The 18,236-nt window shown below is 34.0% G+C and overlaps 1 protein-coding gene across 5 annotated transcripts in view; it reads left to right on the forward strand.

Annotated features, from left to right (window-relative positions):
- The window catches only part of Fbxl4 (F-box and leucine rich repeat protein 4), a 357,862-nt gene that overhangs the window by 326,404 nt on the left and 13,222 nt on the right, over positions 1–18,236 (forward strand). For all 5 annotated transcript variants that reach the window (XM_087187955.1, XM_087187956.1, XM_013078770.3 and 2 more), the window contains one exon: positions 13,202–13,273. In XM_087187955.1, coding sequence (XP_087044081.1) covers positions 13,202–13,273 — 72 coding nt within the window. The remainder of the gene's footprint in view (positions 1–13,201; positions 13,274–18,236) is intronic.

Below are 18,236 nucleotides of genomic sequence, written 5' to 3' on the forward strand. Positions count from 1 at the left end.
ATTAACATATTCCTCAATGGAACAGAACAATATTTAGAGTCAGAATTCAAACATGGGTCTGGTAGCCTTGGTAGTATAGCTAAAAATTGTAAAATTATAAGATACATAAGAGCAAAGAAACATAGTTATTCTAATAGCTTATCTGCCTCTATCTAAAAGTGATTTTTTTTTTTACTACTTATTCCTTTTTTGATTTGCACTTAAGGAAATACAACATTATAACTAATGTACACATTGTAATTTAGTCTAAATATAGACTGTTGAATACTATTTTATAAATATCTTCTAGTCCCAAATAACTTCTACAGGGAAATGGAATTTTTGTCTTTTATTTTTATTAACAGATCTAGTTTGAAGTCTTTATTTTTTGAAAATTACAGTTATTCAATTTACATTTAGAAACATTTAAGTGAAAGTTTATAGAATCAATACACAATGAACTACTTCAAGAGAATGGGTGATATAAACCTGCTCTTGATTTTAAACTGTAGTAGAGAACAGCATTAAGACATAGATAATCCTTGAAATAATTGAGGCACATAAAATGATGTTGATAGCTAAGAGGTATGTTCTGAAGTGGCTAACAATAGCCAGTCCTGCTGCAGGCCTGATTGCTCAATGAGAACTCAGAAGAATGAAACTGTGGCATGGTTAGAATTGCCTTACATGCTTGTAGGTAGATCCTGGGATGCTGATGTAGCCACTCTCTCTAGCAATGATTGTTCAGAAATTTTAGTCTTACAACATGGTAAAATAAAGTTCTGTTTGTTTCCTCAATTTATTTCATGAGGTCTTTTTCTTTCTTTGCATGTGTTTAAGATTGCAATGAAAAATTGCTTCATCAAAGAAATAACAAATGTCTTCTTACAACAGCCAAAAAAAATAAAACCCCACAAAATAAGCTACAAGCTATTTACAGAATCAGTACATACGTTTTTGAATTTCAGTAGGTACAGAGCAGTAAATATATGCCTAGTGAAGAACAAGATACTGTTTTATTATTGAGATGCAGAGTAGGCAGGCGTATGATAAACTCAAATGCATGCCTGCAGTGCCTCCACTTTGTGGTTGGTTGGAAGGTATTCTGTGTGAAAAACCATTTTAGAAGAAATGCCCCTCCAGCTGAGATTTGCTTAAGTGTGATCTCAGAATAATTAGTAAAATTGATTAGTAGACATGGTAATTTTTTAACTGAATTTGGTGGATCTTTTAAAATGGAGTAGATAAAATTTTAGGCTAAATATGGAAACTTAGAGCAAATGGGAAAGAAACTGTGCTTTGTTTCTCCTACTATTTATGGCAAGGAAGTAATTAGAATTAAGTATTATAATGATTGAAAGCACTTTGGTTTAATCACTTTGTTTCTTTCCTTCTCCATGTATAGTAGCCTTATTATATATGATAAAGATTGATTATAATCACTTCTTTAGCTATTCATAATGATACATTTTTATAAAATAGGGCTGTAAAAATCTAATTCATAGACTTTAAATACCTAAAACAAAAAAGTTTTATTTTGAAATAATCTCAGACTTTTAGAAAAGTTGGCTTTCAACTTTCAAAAAGAGAGAAAAAAAGAGAAAAATCTTCCATACACTTTCACCCACATTCCCCCACATATATTTGTCTTTCTAACCATTTGAAAATAAGTTGAAAACACAATGACACTTTAATTTTTCTAGGACATTATAATTAGATATAATTTGTAACCGAAGTCCTGTTTATCTAATAGACTGAATTATGTCTCCCCCAATTCATTCGTTGAAGTTCTAACCCACAGTACTTCAGAATGTGAGTATATTTGGAGACAATATACTCACAAAGAGATAATTAATGTTGAAAGAGATCATTAGGATGGGTCTTAATTTAATATCACTCATATCTCTATGAGAAGAGATTAGGGCACAGACACGTACCCTGGGCAGACCATGTGAAGGCACCAGCAGATGACATTTACAAACCTAAATGAGAGATCTCAGAAGAATCCAGCTCCACTGACACTTTGAGCTCAACATTTACAGCCTTCAGAATTGTAAGAAAGTAAGTTTCTGTTAATTAACCTACCTAGTCTGTGGTACTGTTATAGCAGCCCTAGCAAACTAATACAACTTACAAAGGAAGCCATGAGAATAACTTTTTATCATAGTGTATAAAGTGTCAAGTCCTGTGCATTTACTGAAACAATCTGGGTTAGTGTTAGAAGTTTGAAGTTGTTTACCTTTTCTTTGTTTGGAAAAAAAAAAAAAACATCTGAAGTGGCCAGTAAGGACATGACAGGTAGCTCAGTAAGAATGTCATTCTGTTGCTTAGCAGCAGAAGAAAAACCAAGAGTATTTTTTAAAAGTTGGAGTTATAAATGGAACACCTGCATCCAGTTTTGATTGCCTCACTTCAAGAATGATAGAGCATAAATTGAAAGAATCTGAAGAAGTGAAAAAACTGATTATAGGTATTGTGGGGGACTGGTATATGACAGTAATCCACAAGTATGGTTCAGCAACTGTTTACTTGGCCTGCTAGGCTGTGTGGACAATTTCAAGGACCCCTCTGCCTTCCTCTTCGTTAACTAGAAGAAATCAAAAGTAGCTGACCTTTTAACTTCTTTTTAATATCCATTCTTCTGTTTTCTTTTTTTGTGTGTCAGATTATTCAGCAGAACACACCACACACAGAGTGGTACCTCGGTTCACGAATTTAATTATTTCCACGATTCTGGTCCATACCAAACTGAATGATAACTGAATCACATTTCCCTCATAAGGTCAACATTGACCCTCACCATTGAATTTGATTTAGTTCTTGTCTGTGACTAGAATAGTGGAAAGAATTAAGTTTGTGAACTGAGATATATATATATATGTATATATTTATTCATTCACACCTGATGAAAGCACCTGCAGTTTCACAAAAGTATATAATCTGTCTTTTAAAAAGGGTATGATTTGATTTAGTGTCATGAATTTGCTTTCTGCCATGCAGATATGGTAGTCTACTTACTGCATTTTTATTTGATTTAAAGAACACATTATTGTACAATGGCAGGAATGACCTTTTCTTTAACAGAGCCAGTGTAACGTTAAGACAAACAATATGGCAAATAAAAGGAATGGGCTCTCACTTAACAGATCTAATGCAGATAACTAAGACCATGGGGAATAATTAACACACATCATCAGCTTGAACCACGGTGGACCATGTGGGACTGTCCCATTGTGGGCTTGTACCATTTTTGGTGTAAGTAGTACTGTCATGCATGGGACAGTCATGCATGTACCACTCATGGTTCAAGCTGCTCAGAAGCAAGACACAAATTATGGTCCTTACGTGAACATGTTCAAGAACAACTTACTTTGGTCACCTACACAGACTGATGGCTGCCTGTTATTAGCTGTCATCTAAAATATGTCTTATTTCAAACAGATCGATTTCTAGGTAACCTATAAAACCAAAGAATATTAGTAATTACTTTGTTCTTAAACAGAATCAAGAGCTATGATACAATAAAACAGACTTTCTTACAGCCTTTGGTAAATGTTTTAGGGCAAGAATGTATTTATACTTCTTTCTCCTGATTGGCCTTGCAGAAGTTCCAAAGTAAATACAGATGCAGCTTTTGGTGGCAGTATTTCTGAGTGATCTTAGCAGATAGGTTTACTCAGACCAAGTCAGGTCACAAGGCCTGAGTACAATACTCATCAATTACTGTCCTGCTAGTGACCAGGAAACCAGGTGTAAGAAGTCTACCTGGAAAGGATCCTCTTCATTAGAGATGGCTGACCAGCCCATTCCCTCACTGTTGACATGTAAGGGCATCCAGTTTATAGTTATAAGGTTTGTTTAGTGAGCATGCAGTGAGAACTTGGAGAATTAATTATGATTTCAATGCTTACAGGCAGCAGCACAGAACAGGTTGATACCTTCATCTTAATCAAAAGGAAAGAAGTCGTTTTGGAAGAAGATAGATAATATTTTGAGCACAGCACTTTATCTGGGCATCATTTAGATGAACAGTGCTAAGTAGTGCCTAACTCAGACTCTTCTTGCATGATTCTATGACTGCCTAATCCTTACCCCCTTGACAGAAAATTCTTTCTTTACCTATTCAATAAGATAGCTAACAAGTCCCACTGGTGTGTAAACTGCCATGTCTTTTTGACTACCAGTCTCTGCTGTTACCTATTATGGATTATTATGAAAATTGATCATTAGACATTTGTGGGAAAAGATATATTCAACATATTATTGTAGGTCAAGTTACTATAATGGTGAAAATAAGTTCTGAAATGAAACTGCAGGACAAAAGGTATATGAACATTTAGTCTTAGATTTTGTTTCATTATACCCATTTATTATTGCAGTTTGACAAATCATCTGACCCTTATTCCGAGTTTGGTACTTTACAGCTAAAATTCTGAATCTGTGGTCTACAGTAATGTATTAGTTACTTTCCCCCTACCATAACAGTAGACAGAAAACATCTTTAGTTAGGTTTAGAGAACGTTCCTCATTTCCCTCTAAGGCATGTGTGAAAAACTTTACATTTGTGCCATTTTAAAACTTTTTCTTTTAGACATTAGAATTCTAATTTTTCTACCACAATGTTGACATTGCAATTTAACTTTGCAAAAGGCAATATTATTTTAAGTTGTGATTATTTATAAGTACATAATCTATGCCATATCAACTTAAACTGTATAGAGAACAACTTGTAAAAAAAAGTTCATAGCAAATCTCTGTGAAGTAATTGAAACTTAATATTGTGAAATGATTATTTCTACATACGGTTAGTTCTGAATAGTTTAAATAGTTTATAAAATGTATGTATTTTTAATCTATATTCCTTTTCTCAAAATGCTTTGAGATTGGAATGGGGAAAAAAAGGTTTTTTTAAGAGTAGGAAAAATTTATTGTGAGAAAGAAAGCTTCTGCCTAAGAGAGATAGAAGGGGGACTTTTCAAAGATGTTTTATACAGCAAAGCCATGTGGTGAGGCAAGGGGAAAATATTTTAAATTAGAGAAATTGAGATTTACATATATATTTGTGTTTTAAATTCTAATAAGTGACTGTGTTCTTAAGTTTTCCTTGGAGACTTTTTTTTGTACAAAATTATGAGTTTTAATTTAGTGAATATACTTTTATAAAAATCCCAGTTTATCATTTGGAGTTGTTTCTCTGAGTAGTTTGAAATGTATTATGTAAAGTTACATTTGTTTCTGATAATGTGATGTTACTAGTCTATATTTATCTAGGCCATTTCTGTAATATATAAAGTTCTTGTATATTCCTTCCACTGATTGTATAAGGTCTTGATATATTATAAAATGTTCAAGGTTTGCATAAATATAACTACTAAGCCATTAATCTAGATTGTCTGTAAGTTATATGTCAGTATAGTAAACATCAGTTATCATTTTTATTAAGCATTCAGATTAGCACTTGAGAAGCCTAGAGAATCAAAAGTTATGATGTTTATGGGTAAAATTTCTTTAAGAACTATCAATGAATACTTTAATTCATGCCACTTCTTACCTATCAATAAATTGCCTTTTAGCAAGAAAAGGCATTAGTAATAATTCTTTATTACTGCATTTCATATCTGCTTGCATCTAACTTTCACATCTGTTGTATGTGATTTTACTGACTCAAACTTTGAAATTGAAATTGTTCATTTTTGAAGTGGTCTTTATAGTATCTGAATATTCTGAGGCTTCACTAAGGGCAGTTTAGGGAATAAACTTGCTAAAGAAACCAGTAGAAAGGCAACTGTGAAAGGAGAGAGAAACAATCTCCTGTTGTAATCATTGGAGAATGGTATTTATGGACCAATTCCTTTATAATCATTTTCTGAGGTGCAGTGAATTATTAGGAGCCTTGAACCTGTGAGCACATTATTAATTGTTTTTGCCTAATTGCATTAAGTAAAATTGTTCACCTTGAGCTTATCTCTTTGTTTTCTCTCGCTTCCTAATCTGTTTCAATATTCTGTCATTTAATCCTTTACCTGGGCATCTCACTGTTGAAATGATTGTCACATGATCTACTTGACCATTTAATTATGTGTTTACTCTTATTAAAGTGTATTGTAAAGTTAAACAGCTATGTATGTGTCTTCACTTGGATGTGGGGTGTTGTTAATGTATTACTAATAGTTATCATTGTGTTTTAAAGTATTAATAGGTAGATTTTACATGGAATATAAAAGTATGTTTCTGTATATATATATTCTATCAGATGACAGCTTTTTCCTAGAGTGTGTTTTGGTGATTCTGTAGAAGAAACTATCATTAAGAAATCACAGCTTATGGGCCAGCGATTTAGCTCAGTGGTTTCGCTGCCTGCTGCGCAAGCGCAAGAACCCGAGTTCGATCCCCGGTACCAAAAAGAAAAAAAGAAAAAAAAAAAAAAAGAAATCACAGCTTAGCAAATTCCTTTCTATATGATTTAAATTAGGTTGGTTTTTGTTTGAAAATTACAAACTCATTTGAAAATGAATACCCTGCCTTGCATTATTAAAGAAGCTACCGATTTAAATTATATTTTAACTTTATAAAACTACTCTTCCATCAGTGAGTTTTTCAGAACTAACCGGTAGAATTTGTGGACTGGGGAAAATAAGATAATTTAAGTCTTAAGAGGTTTATACATTATTTTACTTTTTATTTCTGAATGCTTTTTTCATAATGCACTTAATTCAATTTGGAATGTGTACATTCTAAATGTATAGATATGTTGCCATTAGTCATTGTGGTAGAACTGTTGTGTTTTCTTAAGCAGTGGTCTGCAAACTCTATGAGTGGCCAGATGGTAAATATTTTACACCTTATAGGCCATATGGTCTCTGTCACAACTACTCTTCTTTACGGTTGTAGTGCAGAAACCAGCCGCAGACAATACATTAATGAGTGGATGTGTCTGTGCTTCAGTAAAATTTTATTTACAAAAATAGATAGTAGGCTGGATTTGGCCCATGGGCTGTAGTTTGGCCACTCCTGCTCAAAAGTATTGAGTCTGTTATCTCTACAAAAGCATGCTATTTTGTACCTGGAATGAAGTTAGTTAGTTTATAGGTTCTCTTTGTTTTGACATCAATAACAATATTTTAATTCTGGGAATTAATAGCATAGAGAAAGAAAATTCTAAATATAGTCTACAAGGAAATGGGTTAACAATACAGAGAAATTGCAAATTGATTCCATAGATGTGTTCTCTTAACCAGGGTCTTCTCACAGTCTCCGGCTTATTACTGATGAGCTCTGTAGGAGAGAACCATGAAACTGTGGTGATTTGTGCTTTCTCACATTAGTGGTAGCTGTCAGCCTTTTAAAATCTTAATTTAATTCCTTGTTACATTCCTCACAGTATCTCTTCCTTTAACCATCACCCTGTCTGGCCATATTTCAGTTTCAGCATTTGATCTCACATCTGTTATTCAGCAAAGATGAGTGAAGTCATTAACATGAATCTTCTTTTGTTCTGTCAGTTCCTTTTTAAGATGAGGATAAAAAAATGATAGCTGTCTATTAAATGATCTTCTAATTCCCAATTTAATGTGCAGATTGGTTAAGTTTTTATAAAATATTTTCCAGAATAAGTACATTGATCCATGAATTCCTATATTATGACTTAAAAGTCTCCTAGAGAAAAGAATCCATCTACCATAACTGCAAAATGTTTTCCAGGTACCTATGCTTCAAAAGTGAGTTAGGAGGATATGTTGTTAGGTCTGTAACTTACAGTTAAGATCTTTAACAAAACATTAGCAGGTATAGTTTCTCTAAGAAACAGCAAGTTAATAATGTCCTTGACAAAAAAATGTTGGTCTTATTCTTCTTTTTAATTCACCAAGGAATTCATTCAAAACTATATGAAGAGAATTTTATTGTTCAGCCTAGGGGTGGATATTGAGAGCTAGGTGACAGTTCTACATGGATATCCAGATTACTTCAGTTTGAATGAATATCTTAGAGAAAGGAAGGATTTGGGGTTAGGCAAAAATACCAGAAAAGTACACAGTGACCTGGTATTGGCCATACTTCATGGTTAAAACTGAATCAAACCTTTTACTGGTTCTTCCATTTTGTCCATGCTTCTACAGAGCAGGACCTCTCCATCTTTAGTAGAAGTCCTCATTCTGGAAGATTTCTATAAGATCCTAAGGCAAAGAGGAATAAAAAAATGTAGGCTCAGAGGGCAAGTGTTCAAGAAGTAAACAAACAAACCTTTTAAAGAACTAGAAATTAGGGGTCCATAAGTAAATATAAAACAAGTAGCTATGAAAAGTACTGATTTGAAATCTAGCAAATAAATTACACCCATAGGAATTTAAAAAGGTGAGATAATTCTAAACTGGACAGAAAGATTTGCTAAATTAGAAGTTTGAGGAGTGTACTCCTGTTTATAAAAGCTATGAATGTCAGGCACTGCTGTAAGTTCTTTGTATGTCATATAATTACATATGCAGTTACTTAATCCTCAGAGCGGCCCTATTCATTCATTTAATAAATATGTATTATACTTACTATGTATCAATCATTATATTATTTATTTCTTGATATATATCAATTACTCTGAAGCTTAGTGATTTAAAACAACCTGCAGGGCTGTGGATATAGCTAAGTGGGTTCAGTCCCTAACATCACAAAAAATAAAGAAAACCTATATTTATTATTCCCAGGTTCTGTGGGTCTAGAATTTTGGGAATGTTTTAGCTGTGTAGTTCTGGCACTAAGGAGACCAAAAATAAATTTCTCTAAGAAGGTTGCTGCCAAGTTGTTACCTGGGGTACCAGTCATTTCAAAGCTTGACCATGGCTATAGGATCAGCTTCCAAACTTACATGGCAATTGGCCAGAGGCCTCTAGTTTTTTTCCACATGCAGGATCTCTATAGGCTGCCTGATTGTCCTCATGACATGGCAGCTGGCTTCCCCCAAGTAAGCAATGAGAGGGGGAGGGATGCCAAAGTAGGAGCCACAGCCCTTTTATAACTGGATTAGTTAGGGTTCTCCAGAAAAAGAAAAACAACAGAAGACATATTAAGAGGGTTATTGTAGGAAATTGGCTTATGTGATCGAAGCTGGCAGGTCTGAAGCTCTGCACTTTTGAGTTGACAAGCTGGAGATGAAGGAGAGCTGATAGTGTAGTTCCAGCCTGAAAGGCAGCAGGCCTAAGTCTCAGGGAGAGCTGATGTTCTGTTTTTATTAAAGTCAGAGAAAGACCAGTGTCCAGTTTGAGAGCCATCAGGCAAAAAGAATTTTCTCTTTCACCTGGTGAAGTGTCAGCCTTTTAAAATCTATTCAGGACATTGACTAATTGGATAAGGCTCAGGCACATTAGAGAATGGCAATCTGCTTTACTCAGTGTACTCATTTAAATATTAATCTCATCCAAAAAATACTTGCAGAGAAACATCCAAAATAATATTTGACCAAATATTAGTGAACCTGATGGACCAGATTGATATATAAAATTAACCATCATGGTAACTTGATATTAATAATGACGTGCCATCATATCTGCTGTATATTGTCTGGAATAATACATGGACATTATTTTCCAAACCATTGTAAAATGGGCATCTTGAGACTCCAGTGCTCATTGAATACAAATTCCAGAAGAAAACAAAGAAAGGAATGATAGAGAAGTAACATTGGAAGAGAGAACTGGTTAAGAATTTTTCATGAAGAAATTTGTGAGTCTTCACATACAATGTGCATCCAGATTATCAAACAAAATATTTGGTTTTGTTTCTATCTTTCAAACAAAACAAATGAAAATAAATCTTACCTAAATACAATGTAACAAAATCTGATCCTCAAAAATTAAGGGATAAGATCATCAGGGATAAAAGACACTTCCCATAAAGGAAGGCAATTAGACTGCTAGTAGATTTCTTTCCAAATAACAAAGGAGCAATACTTTCAAAGTGTTGAAAAATATAACAGTTATCTTGCCATTTTAAGATTGGCTAAACTTTCATTCAAGATTGAAGATAAATATAAAGACCACATAAGTTATTTAAGTTTGTGAGTCAGATTCCTCATCTACAAATGGCAATAATGGTATTTACCTTATAATTATCATCCATACACTGATGTATCCCAAATGCTGGGCACATAAGAGGTGTTTAGTAACTGAATGAATGAATGGATAAATGGTGTTGTTGTAAGAATTAACCGTGTAACCAGTGGGGCATTTGTGATGATTAAAATATATAAAGAATTTACAGTATTATCTAACATGTTAATTTATATTCAATAAATGAGTTAAATTGTTAAGATTGTATCACCCATGATAACTTACTAAAAGATCTATTAAAAGTTTATCAACTAAAAGAAAATTCAATAAGAGGTATCAAATATAATGAACAATTATAGAAATTGATAAAATACCAATAAGTTAACTAATGACCATGGGATGGTGAAAGAAAAACTAATCTTTATGTATCATTTTTTAAAAGTTAAAACCAAAATTTTATAAGTGATCCTAAAATTCATATTAAAGAACAAAGGGCCAAGAAAATAGTTTTGAAGAATGAGAAAAGGGTGTTTAACCTACTAAACCTTTAAGACTCCTTATAAACTACAAAGACTGAAGAGTTAGGATTAGGATTAGGAGGTTAGGGTTAGAGTTGGTGCGAGGAAAGGCAAATAGACCATAAAACAAAGTATCCCCAAAATACATTCACACATATATGGAAACATGACATATGACAGAAAGAATCACAGATCAGTTGATGAGTTAGTCTTTAATAATGATCCTCTTCACTAGTACTCTTACCAATAATCTTACAAAATTATACCATTTTGTATTCATTAGGGAGATATATGTTAAGAAGGACAAAAAGATGGTATATTGGCCAAGATATGATAACCTAACCCACTACTTGTGGGAGAATAAATTAATTCAAGGACTCAAGAGAATTATTTTGCAAAATCTAATAAAGTCAAAGCATACCTAAACTCCTGGAAATTCTTGCTGTGGTGTGTGTTATAGAGAAACATTCTCCTATAAATTCGCAATGAAGCATATATAAGAATTTTTTTTTAAACCAGCCATGATTTCACACACCTGTAATCCCAGCTTCTTGGGTTGCCAAGGCAGGACAATCAAAATTTCCAAAAAAAAAAAAAAAAATTTCCTGGTCAACCTGGGCAACTGTTTAGTGAGACCTTGTCTTAAAATGAAAAATAAAAGGGGGGCCAGTATAGATTAGTGATAGAGCACTCGCATAGCACATCCCTGGGCTCAATCCCTTGTATTGGTGTAACAATCTTTATTATATTGTTTGTAATGGTGAAAATTATAAACAAATAAATACTCTTCAAATGAGAATATATGTTGTAATAAATTTACATAATGGAATGCTATACAATAGTGAAAATTAATGAACTAGAATTATACATAGTTTCAGTGTAGACAAATGCCTCACAAAACTAATGTAGAAGATACAGAAGTATACATATGCATATTATATTTCCCTTCATTAAAAAATATATAGAACAATATTAAATACTATTTATGAATATATAATGTAATAAAATTATATAACTTTTAAACAAAAACCAAGTGTTTAAAACCATTATAGAGGTTACCTCTGAGGATTTATATGAATGGATGGAGGGATGCAAAAACAGAGACAGAAGCAAATTCAAAATGTTAGGAGCTGATAAATATGAGTGTTGACTATGTGGGTGTTACACTGGACCCTAAAATTCTTCATAGTAAATAATTTAAGAATAAAATTACCAAACAATTTCCATGTCTTATTTGTATGTGTGTAATGTATTTTTTTAATTTAAAGTTTATTACCCACAAAGATATGTAGGGTCCTTTTTTATAATTCCTTAATACGTTCTAGATCATTTTCACAGGAAAAATTTTATAAGACAACTTTATGATAAGGATCTGTTACTTTAATAAAAACAAACCTAATGTGATGTTCCTGTGTGTCAGTAGTAAATGGCTATGTATTTCAGAGAACCTCAAAATTAATTTATCTTCATATACTTTTTCTAATGTTAACATTCTGAGAGCTATATGGAATTATCCTGTAAATGTTATGTTGAAATACACATAAAATCAGTATAAACTTTTTTTTATTATTAATGATGATTAGGGAAATGATTACACTTAAGTCTAGTACTAGGGCCAATTATAGATTTCTCTTTTTTTGCTTTAGGTAACCTTATTTTATGGGAAATACTTTAGTACTTTATTTTCCCAGTGAGAGTCTTATCTGGGATTTGACCAATGTCTTGTATTACCATTGACACATTCTTTACAATTGCCTCGAGTGATACTTTCAATTTCTGAACACTCGTAAGATTCAACAGAGGTTGTTTAATAGCATATTTTTTAGATATGATTTAGTTCAAATGTTTACCATGAAGTTTAAATAATTTTCTTCTTAATTTATAAAAGAAAAACTAGAAATTTGAATATTTGCTTTGCTTTATTTTTTACAATTTTTCATAGTGAGTCTACCTTGAAATGATATTAGAACTTTAATAAATATTTTAGGTGCCATGATGATTTAGCAGTCTCTCTTTTGGGTTTCTTTAGTAGTGAGACTGTTGTCATTGCATAGGATATATAGGCTTAAATGGCAGAAACATGACTAGAAAGTACATGTTAGATATGTTTCAGGCAGCATGTTGCTACTGACAGGCACTCAATGGTTGTTGGTATCCTTGTCAGCAAAGAGAATCCTTTGACATTAAAGTCACCAGCTCAGTCCTGATTTGGGGTGACTCTATTGGCAGTTCTATCAGGCTGCAGCTGATCAGTGAATGTCAAGAGCTGCAGCTATTTTTCAGGAGTGTCATCAGCTTCCTGTGGCTTTTTTTTTTTTTTTTTGTGGGAGGGATAGTTTAGCTTCTTGTGATGAGGCTTTGAAATTGCTTACCTCTGAGAGATAAACTGAGAGGTCATAGGAATATAGGTATCCTTAAGGCATGCAAAAACCATATACAAAGTGAGGACTTACATGGAGACTAGTAATGATTACCTTGACTCCAAGCCAATCAATGGTTGGGAGCACCTGGGCACTCCTTAAGTGGCATTTGTGGAATCTGTAACCTAGGTTTTGAGCTGTATTTCAGAAAACACAGCGACAGCCTTTAATGTCTAATTGACCTCTTCTCTTTGTTTCATTTTCATTCACTTTCCATATTTGTCTCTGATGTGGTCCCTGATGGCAGCAAACAGCACTGCTCAGCATATTGAATTTCTGTTCAGAGCTTCAGCACCTCAGTTTGGGCAGTTGTGTAATGGTAAGTGCTTGAAAATTCCTTAGAATTTCCGTACAATTGCTTGTTCTCTTTTTCCTCTCACGAGTGAATTTTATCCTGAACCTCCCCACCCTGCACCTACCCACATTTTCTCCAGTTTATGGTTAACACTACTTTGAAACATTTTGTACCCTACTTTCAAACATTTGGGGGGGGGTACTGGGGATCGAACTCAGGACCTTGCGCTTATGAGGCAGGCGCCGGAACCACTGAGCTAAATCCCTGGCCCTCAAACATTTTTCTTAAAGTGAGGAGTATGTTTTTGAAACACTGACATCTACCTATGAAAGCACAGTGTGGTAGAATAAGTGCAGTCTCTCCTAGCCAGAGGTTGTCTAGGACAACTCATTTACCTCTCTGGTTTCTTTGCAAAATAAGATGTCAGCCATACCCAAATGTCAGTAGTTGTGGTAAGTTGTGTTTTTTTTTTAACAAAGCAAACTTTAGTTCTTAGATTCTGAAATTGTTTCTTGGAAATGATGGTAGTAGGTAGGCTTGCTTTGCTGTGCCTTGCCTTCCTTCTTTCTTTTTCTTTTTCCTTTGTTTTTTTCTGGTTCCAGGGATTGAATCCTTGACACTGAGCTACCTTCTCTGCCCTTTTTTGTTTTGAGACAGCATTTTGCTAAGTCACTGTGTTGCTTTGGTTGGGCTCAAACTTGTAGTCTTCCTGCCTCAGCCTTCCACATTATTGGGATTTTTAAATGTGTACCCCTGTACCCAAGTGTCTTGTTTCTGTGGATTTGTTTTTGAACTGTCCTTCGTGGGCAAGATGAAAAGATTGACACTCTATGGTAGAACTTAATTTTTTTTTTTTTTAATTTTACTGGTTTATGAAACCAAAAGGCTAGGTAGGGACTCTTTGGACTAGAGAATCCCAAAAATCCTTCAAGATTTAAAATTGTGATTTTGTATGTCCCTGAAAGAATCATGAAAATTAATTTTTTTTCATCTTCGCTTCATCATTAAATGGCTTACAAATAATACAGAGACTTAAGAGACAATTCAGCCCCTAGGGTAAGGCTCTACATATATGCATACTCACTAGAAGTGAGTTTTCTGGTGAAACATTCCATTCCTCTTGACGTTTTCTAACACCACCAACCAGAAGAGATCTAGGAGATCCCCAAACCATTCTAGTTTTGTATTGCCTTAGAAGATCTGAATAATAGGATGGTTACAATATTCCAGAGATGTTCCGGTGTCCTAGGCTTGGATTTAAGCAGCAGAGTCTGTGACCTAAAAGATCCCATTTAAAGAGCTTAATGGTAGCTTCAGAGATGCCTCAAGATTTGCAAATATAGGCTGGATAGTATTCCTCTTATACCAACATGTTTCTCTCTGTGCCCTCACGGTCTTTAATTCTGTCAGTTAGGTCTTGTTTAACTGCAAGTATGGGCCCAAGCTACCCCATTCTCTTGAAACAATCTTGGGAATCCACTAGACTCTCCTTATTTAAAGTCAAATTCTTCCTTTTGCAAGATTTTTATAGACTTCCTTGGTTCCCTTTAGTGGATCTTCTACATGAGTCCAGTGACAGTAGATGGCAGTTTCTGTGACAAACCAGCTGCTCAGATCTTTACATATTGTGGGCCCTTGTTCGGTTGGTAAGGACCCTGTTTAATGTCATAGCCACCTTATTCTGCTTATTTACCTCCTCTTTAATTGTAACAGCATTCCCTGGAAAAGCATGTCTCTGACCACAGACACTTTAAACAAGTTGAAATAATATAATTATAGCGTATATATTGAAATGACATTTATTTTAAGTTGGTATTTTCCCAAATTGACTCATGGAAAGTTATTCCTGGAGGACATTCAATTATAAAAAGTATGTATGTGAGGGCACAGTTGGGGGTTCCTGGTCAAAATAAATGATGCTGCTGCTCCTCTTCTTGGAGTTTTACTTTGATATATGCTACAACAAAGGAATAGTTTACCTTTGCTGAAGCCAGTGTTTTCCAACCTTACCTTGTTATTGGATCTACTTTTGTCCATACTGCATCTATTACTATGTAAGATACTATGGGAAATGCTACTTTAGATAAGGAGGCTATTTTTTAAATTGAAGTATGCATTTACCAGTAACATATTGTTACCATAGGTATTTGTTTTCCAGGAAATGAAGTTCATGATAGAGAAATTAAGAAATAATGCTCATATTTCTAATATCACTTCTAATGTCATGATTGGGACATTTCACCAGCATAATAGAAGTACTGTTATTTCATAGCAAGTTCGGGGCTCACCAGGACAGTGACACAGATAGTTGATAAGTTTCATACCATATTTATCTGGTTTTTTTTTATCAGTTGACCAAAAGTCAGGATGATTACCTTGATGTTTTATTTTTGACTATTAAAATGGTAGCAATTTTCAGATTTGTGTCTTTTGTGAGGCTGTTGTCTTTTTAGGTCATTATGTTGGCTTTGCACGTGATTATGATTTAGAATCTGTCTTTTCTGAGTGCTCTCTGATGGCGTGCTTCTTCTGTATTGAATATAATGTAGATACCAAATTAGTCACTTTTTTTCCTGAAACTAATTTTTGTGCCACAAGTGCCAGTTTGACAGGTTTGCAGTGAGAAGAACTTCTGAAAAGTAATATCTTGCCAGTAACAAACCTAGATTATTCTGGTCACTGCCATAAACATTTTTTGGTGGGAAAATTTAAGTTTTTCCTTTGATTGGGAAAGAGAATTTTAAAAATCTGTTCTTGAATAGCTGATCATCTCCTCAATTTAAAGTTTTATTATCCATGGTAATGGAAAGCAATGAACAAATAGATAACAAAATTCTAAAGTAATCAGAAGTTTGTTTTAACCATTAGTTCCAACCCTTTTATGTATGAAAGCTTTGAACAAGTTTGTGAGTGAGCATATTGGTTAAATATGGTTCACCTGCCAAGGATAGAAAACCTCTAAATGACTATGTGTAAACAAGATGGCTTATTTTTCTTTCTTGTGAATGAAGTGGTAAACGTGAATAATTCAAGCTAACTTTCTAGCTCTCATCCTCAGACTCCTGAGGGACTCTGCCTCCTAGCCTACTGTTCAGCCGTTTTCACATTTGACCTCACGGTTTCAAGTGGAGCTCCAACCCTCACATCTCTTTCAAGTGGTGTGGAGGGGAAAGCCTTACTGCTTTCTCTAAGGATCCTTTCTAGAAGCTATATGCTTTTTGAGGCTTCCTTCTTATTACCTACAGTTTAATTATATGGCATACTTTGTAACATGGAAAGCTGAGAAACACAGTTTTTATTCTGGGTAGCCATATGCTCAAGGAAGATTCAAAATAAAAGTAAATAACTAAATGAATCTTATATTTCCTTTTTTCCCCAGTCATTTCCAGGAGGAGGGAGAAACACATTACTAGTAGTAGGTTAAGAGAAAGAGATGTGAAGAATATAAATAATACCCTAACTTCATAATTAGCCACTAAGGCTGTGCTATCCAGTCTGGTAGCTAGCTGATAGCCATGTGTGGCCATTGGGTGCTTGAAATATGTTAGTCCGAATTGAGATGTGATACAAGTATACACCAGATTTTGAAAGCTTAATATCAAAAAATTATAAAACATTTCAGTATTTTAAAGTATTTACAACATGTTGGAATAATAGTATTATTGATAAATATTGGTAACAATGTTGATATGTTATTAAACTTAATTTTATACTTCTTTGTACTACTTAAAATGTGACAAAAAGAAAAATTAAAATTCCATGTCATTTGTATTATAGTGCTTCTTGAAGTACTTTAAAGTTGGCAGAAGAATTGTAAGACCTAGTTTACATTTTTTTAGTTTTTCTACTAATTGTAATTCTATTCAAGTCACCTGACTTCTTGCTGTTATTCAAGAAGTGATATTTGTCATATTTTTAAAAAATATCTTGCCAGGTTATTTGTCATATTTTTTAAAATTCGATAATGAGAAAGTAAGTGTGTCTAGATATTCTAAGGAAAAATGAGTTCTGTGTAACTATAATTCAGAATGAGTTGTAATTAGTAAGGGAAGCATAGGTTGCTTTCAGTCCAGTATGCTGTTAAATTCTTATTTTCCCAGTCCTAGATTTCTTTGTGTTTGATATGTTTAATAATGCTGTGAAAAATCACAACAAAAAACTCTTGGAGGAATTTCACACTGTGTAGTATGCTGATAGAGAATTAGTCCATGTGCCATTGAGTTTGCCCTGGTACAAATTCAGCACAATCAGAATCATTGGTTCAGAAAGTTTAATTAATTCTTTTTAAGGATGCTAATTGCACTAATTATGAAAGCTACAGTTTTGTGTTGCTCAGGTACACATACTTATAGAAATAGGTGTACTTGCCGAAGACCAGAACATTAGAAGTCATAGACACTATATCAGACTTTGGTTCTAACCAAAAACTATGGCCCTGAATCTGTCTCATGCCTACAATCACCCTGTTACTACCTTAATCCAGGCTCCCATCATCTCTCCTCTAAACTGTTGCAGTTCTCTTCACTGGGCTTCCCCCTTCATTCCTAACTATCATACATAGCCTACCCTTCAGACAGAAGCCAGAGGAATGTTTGTTTTAGTGTAAAACAGATGCCACTCTTCCATTTATAATCCTCCTTTGCCTTCCTTAGTACTGTAAAACCCAGCCCCTTCATGGCTAAATTGTGTGGCCCCTGCATAAACCGCCCTGTCTTCTCTCTCACTACCCTTGAGCGGTACTGAGCTTATTGCTGTTCCTGAATTCACTAACCTCAACCGAGAAAGCCCAGCAACCACTATGCCCTCCTGCAACTATGGACACTCTGATCACATCATCCTCTTTTATTATTTTATTATATTATCTTTTATTATTTTCACCCCATGTATCACTCTCTGGATAAATTTCACTCATTTATTTGTCCCTGTGTCATTTCCCAAAAAGTGAACAAAATTCCTGCTTTTAATTTTACTGCTGTTCCTAGGATCT

The sequence above is a fragment of the Heterocephalus glaber genome, unplaced genomic scaffold, assembly GCF_053883595.1.
Source record: "Heterocephalus glaber isolate CG9 unplaced genomic scaffold, H.glaber_assembly_v1.0 deba00001523, whole genome shotgun sequence".
Classification (NCBI taxonomy): Eukaryota; Metazoa; Chordata; class Mammalia; order Rodentia; family Bathyergidae; genus Heterocephalus; species Heterocephalus glaber.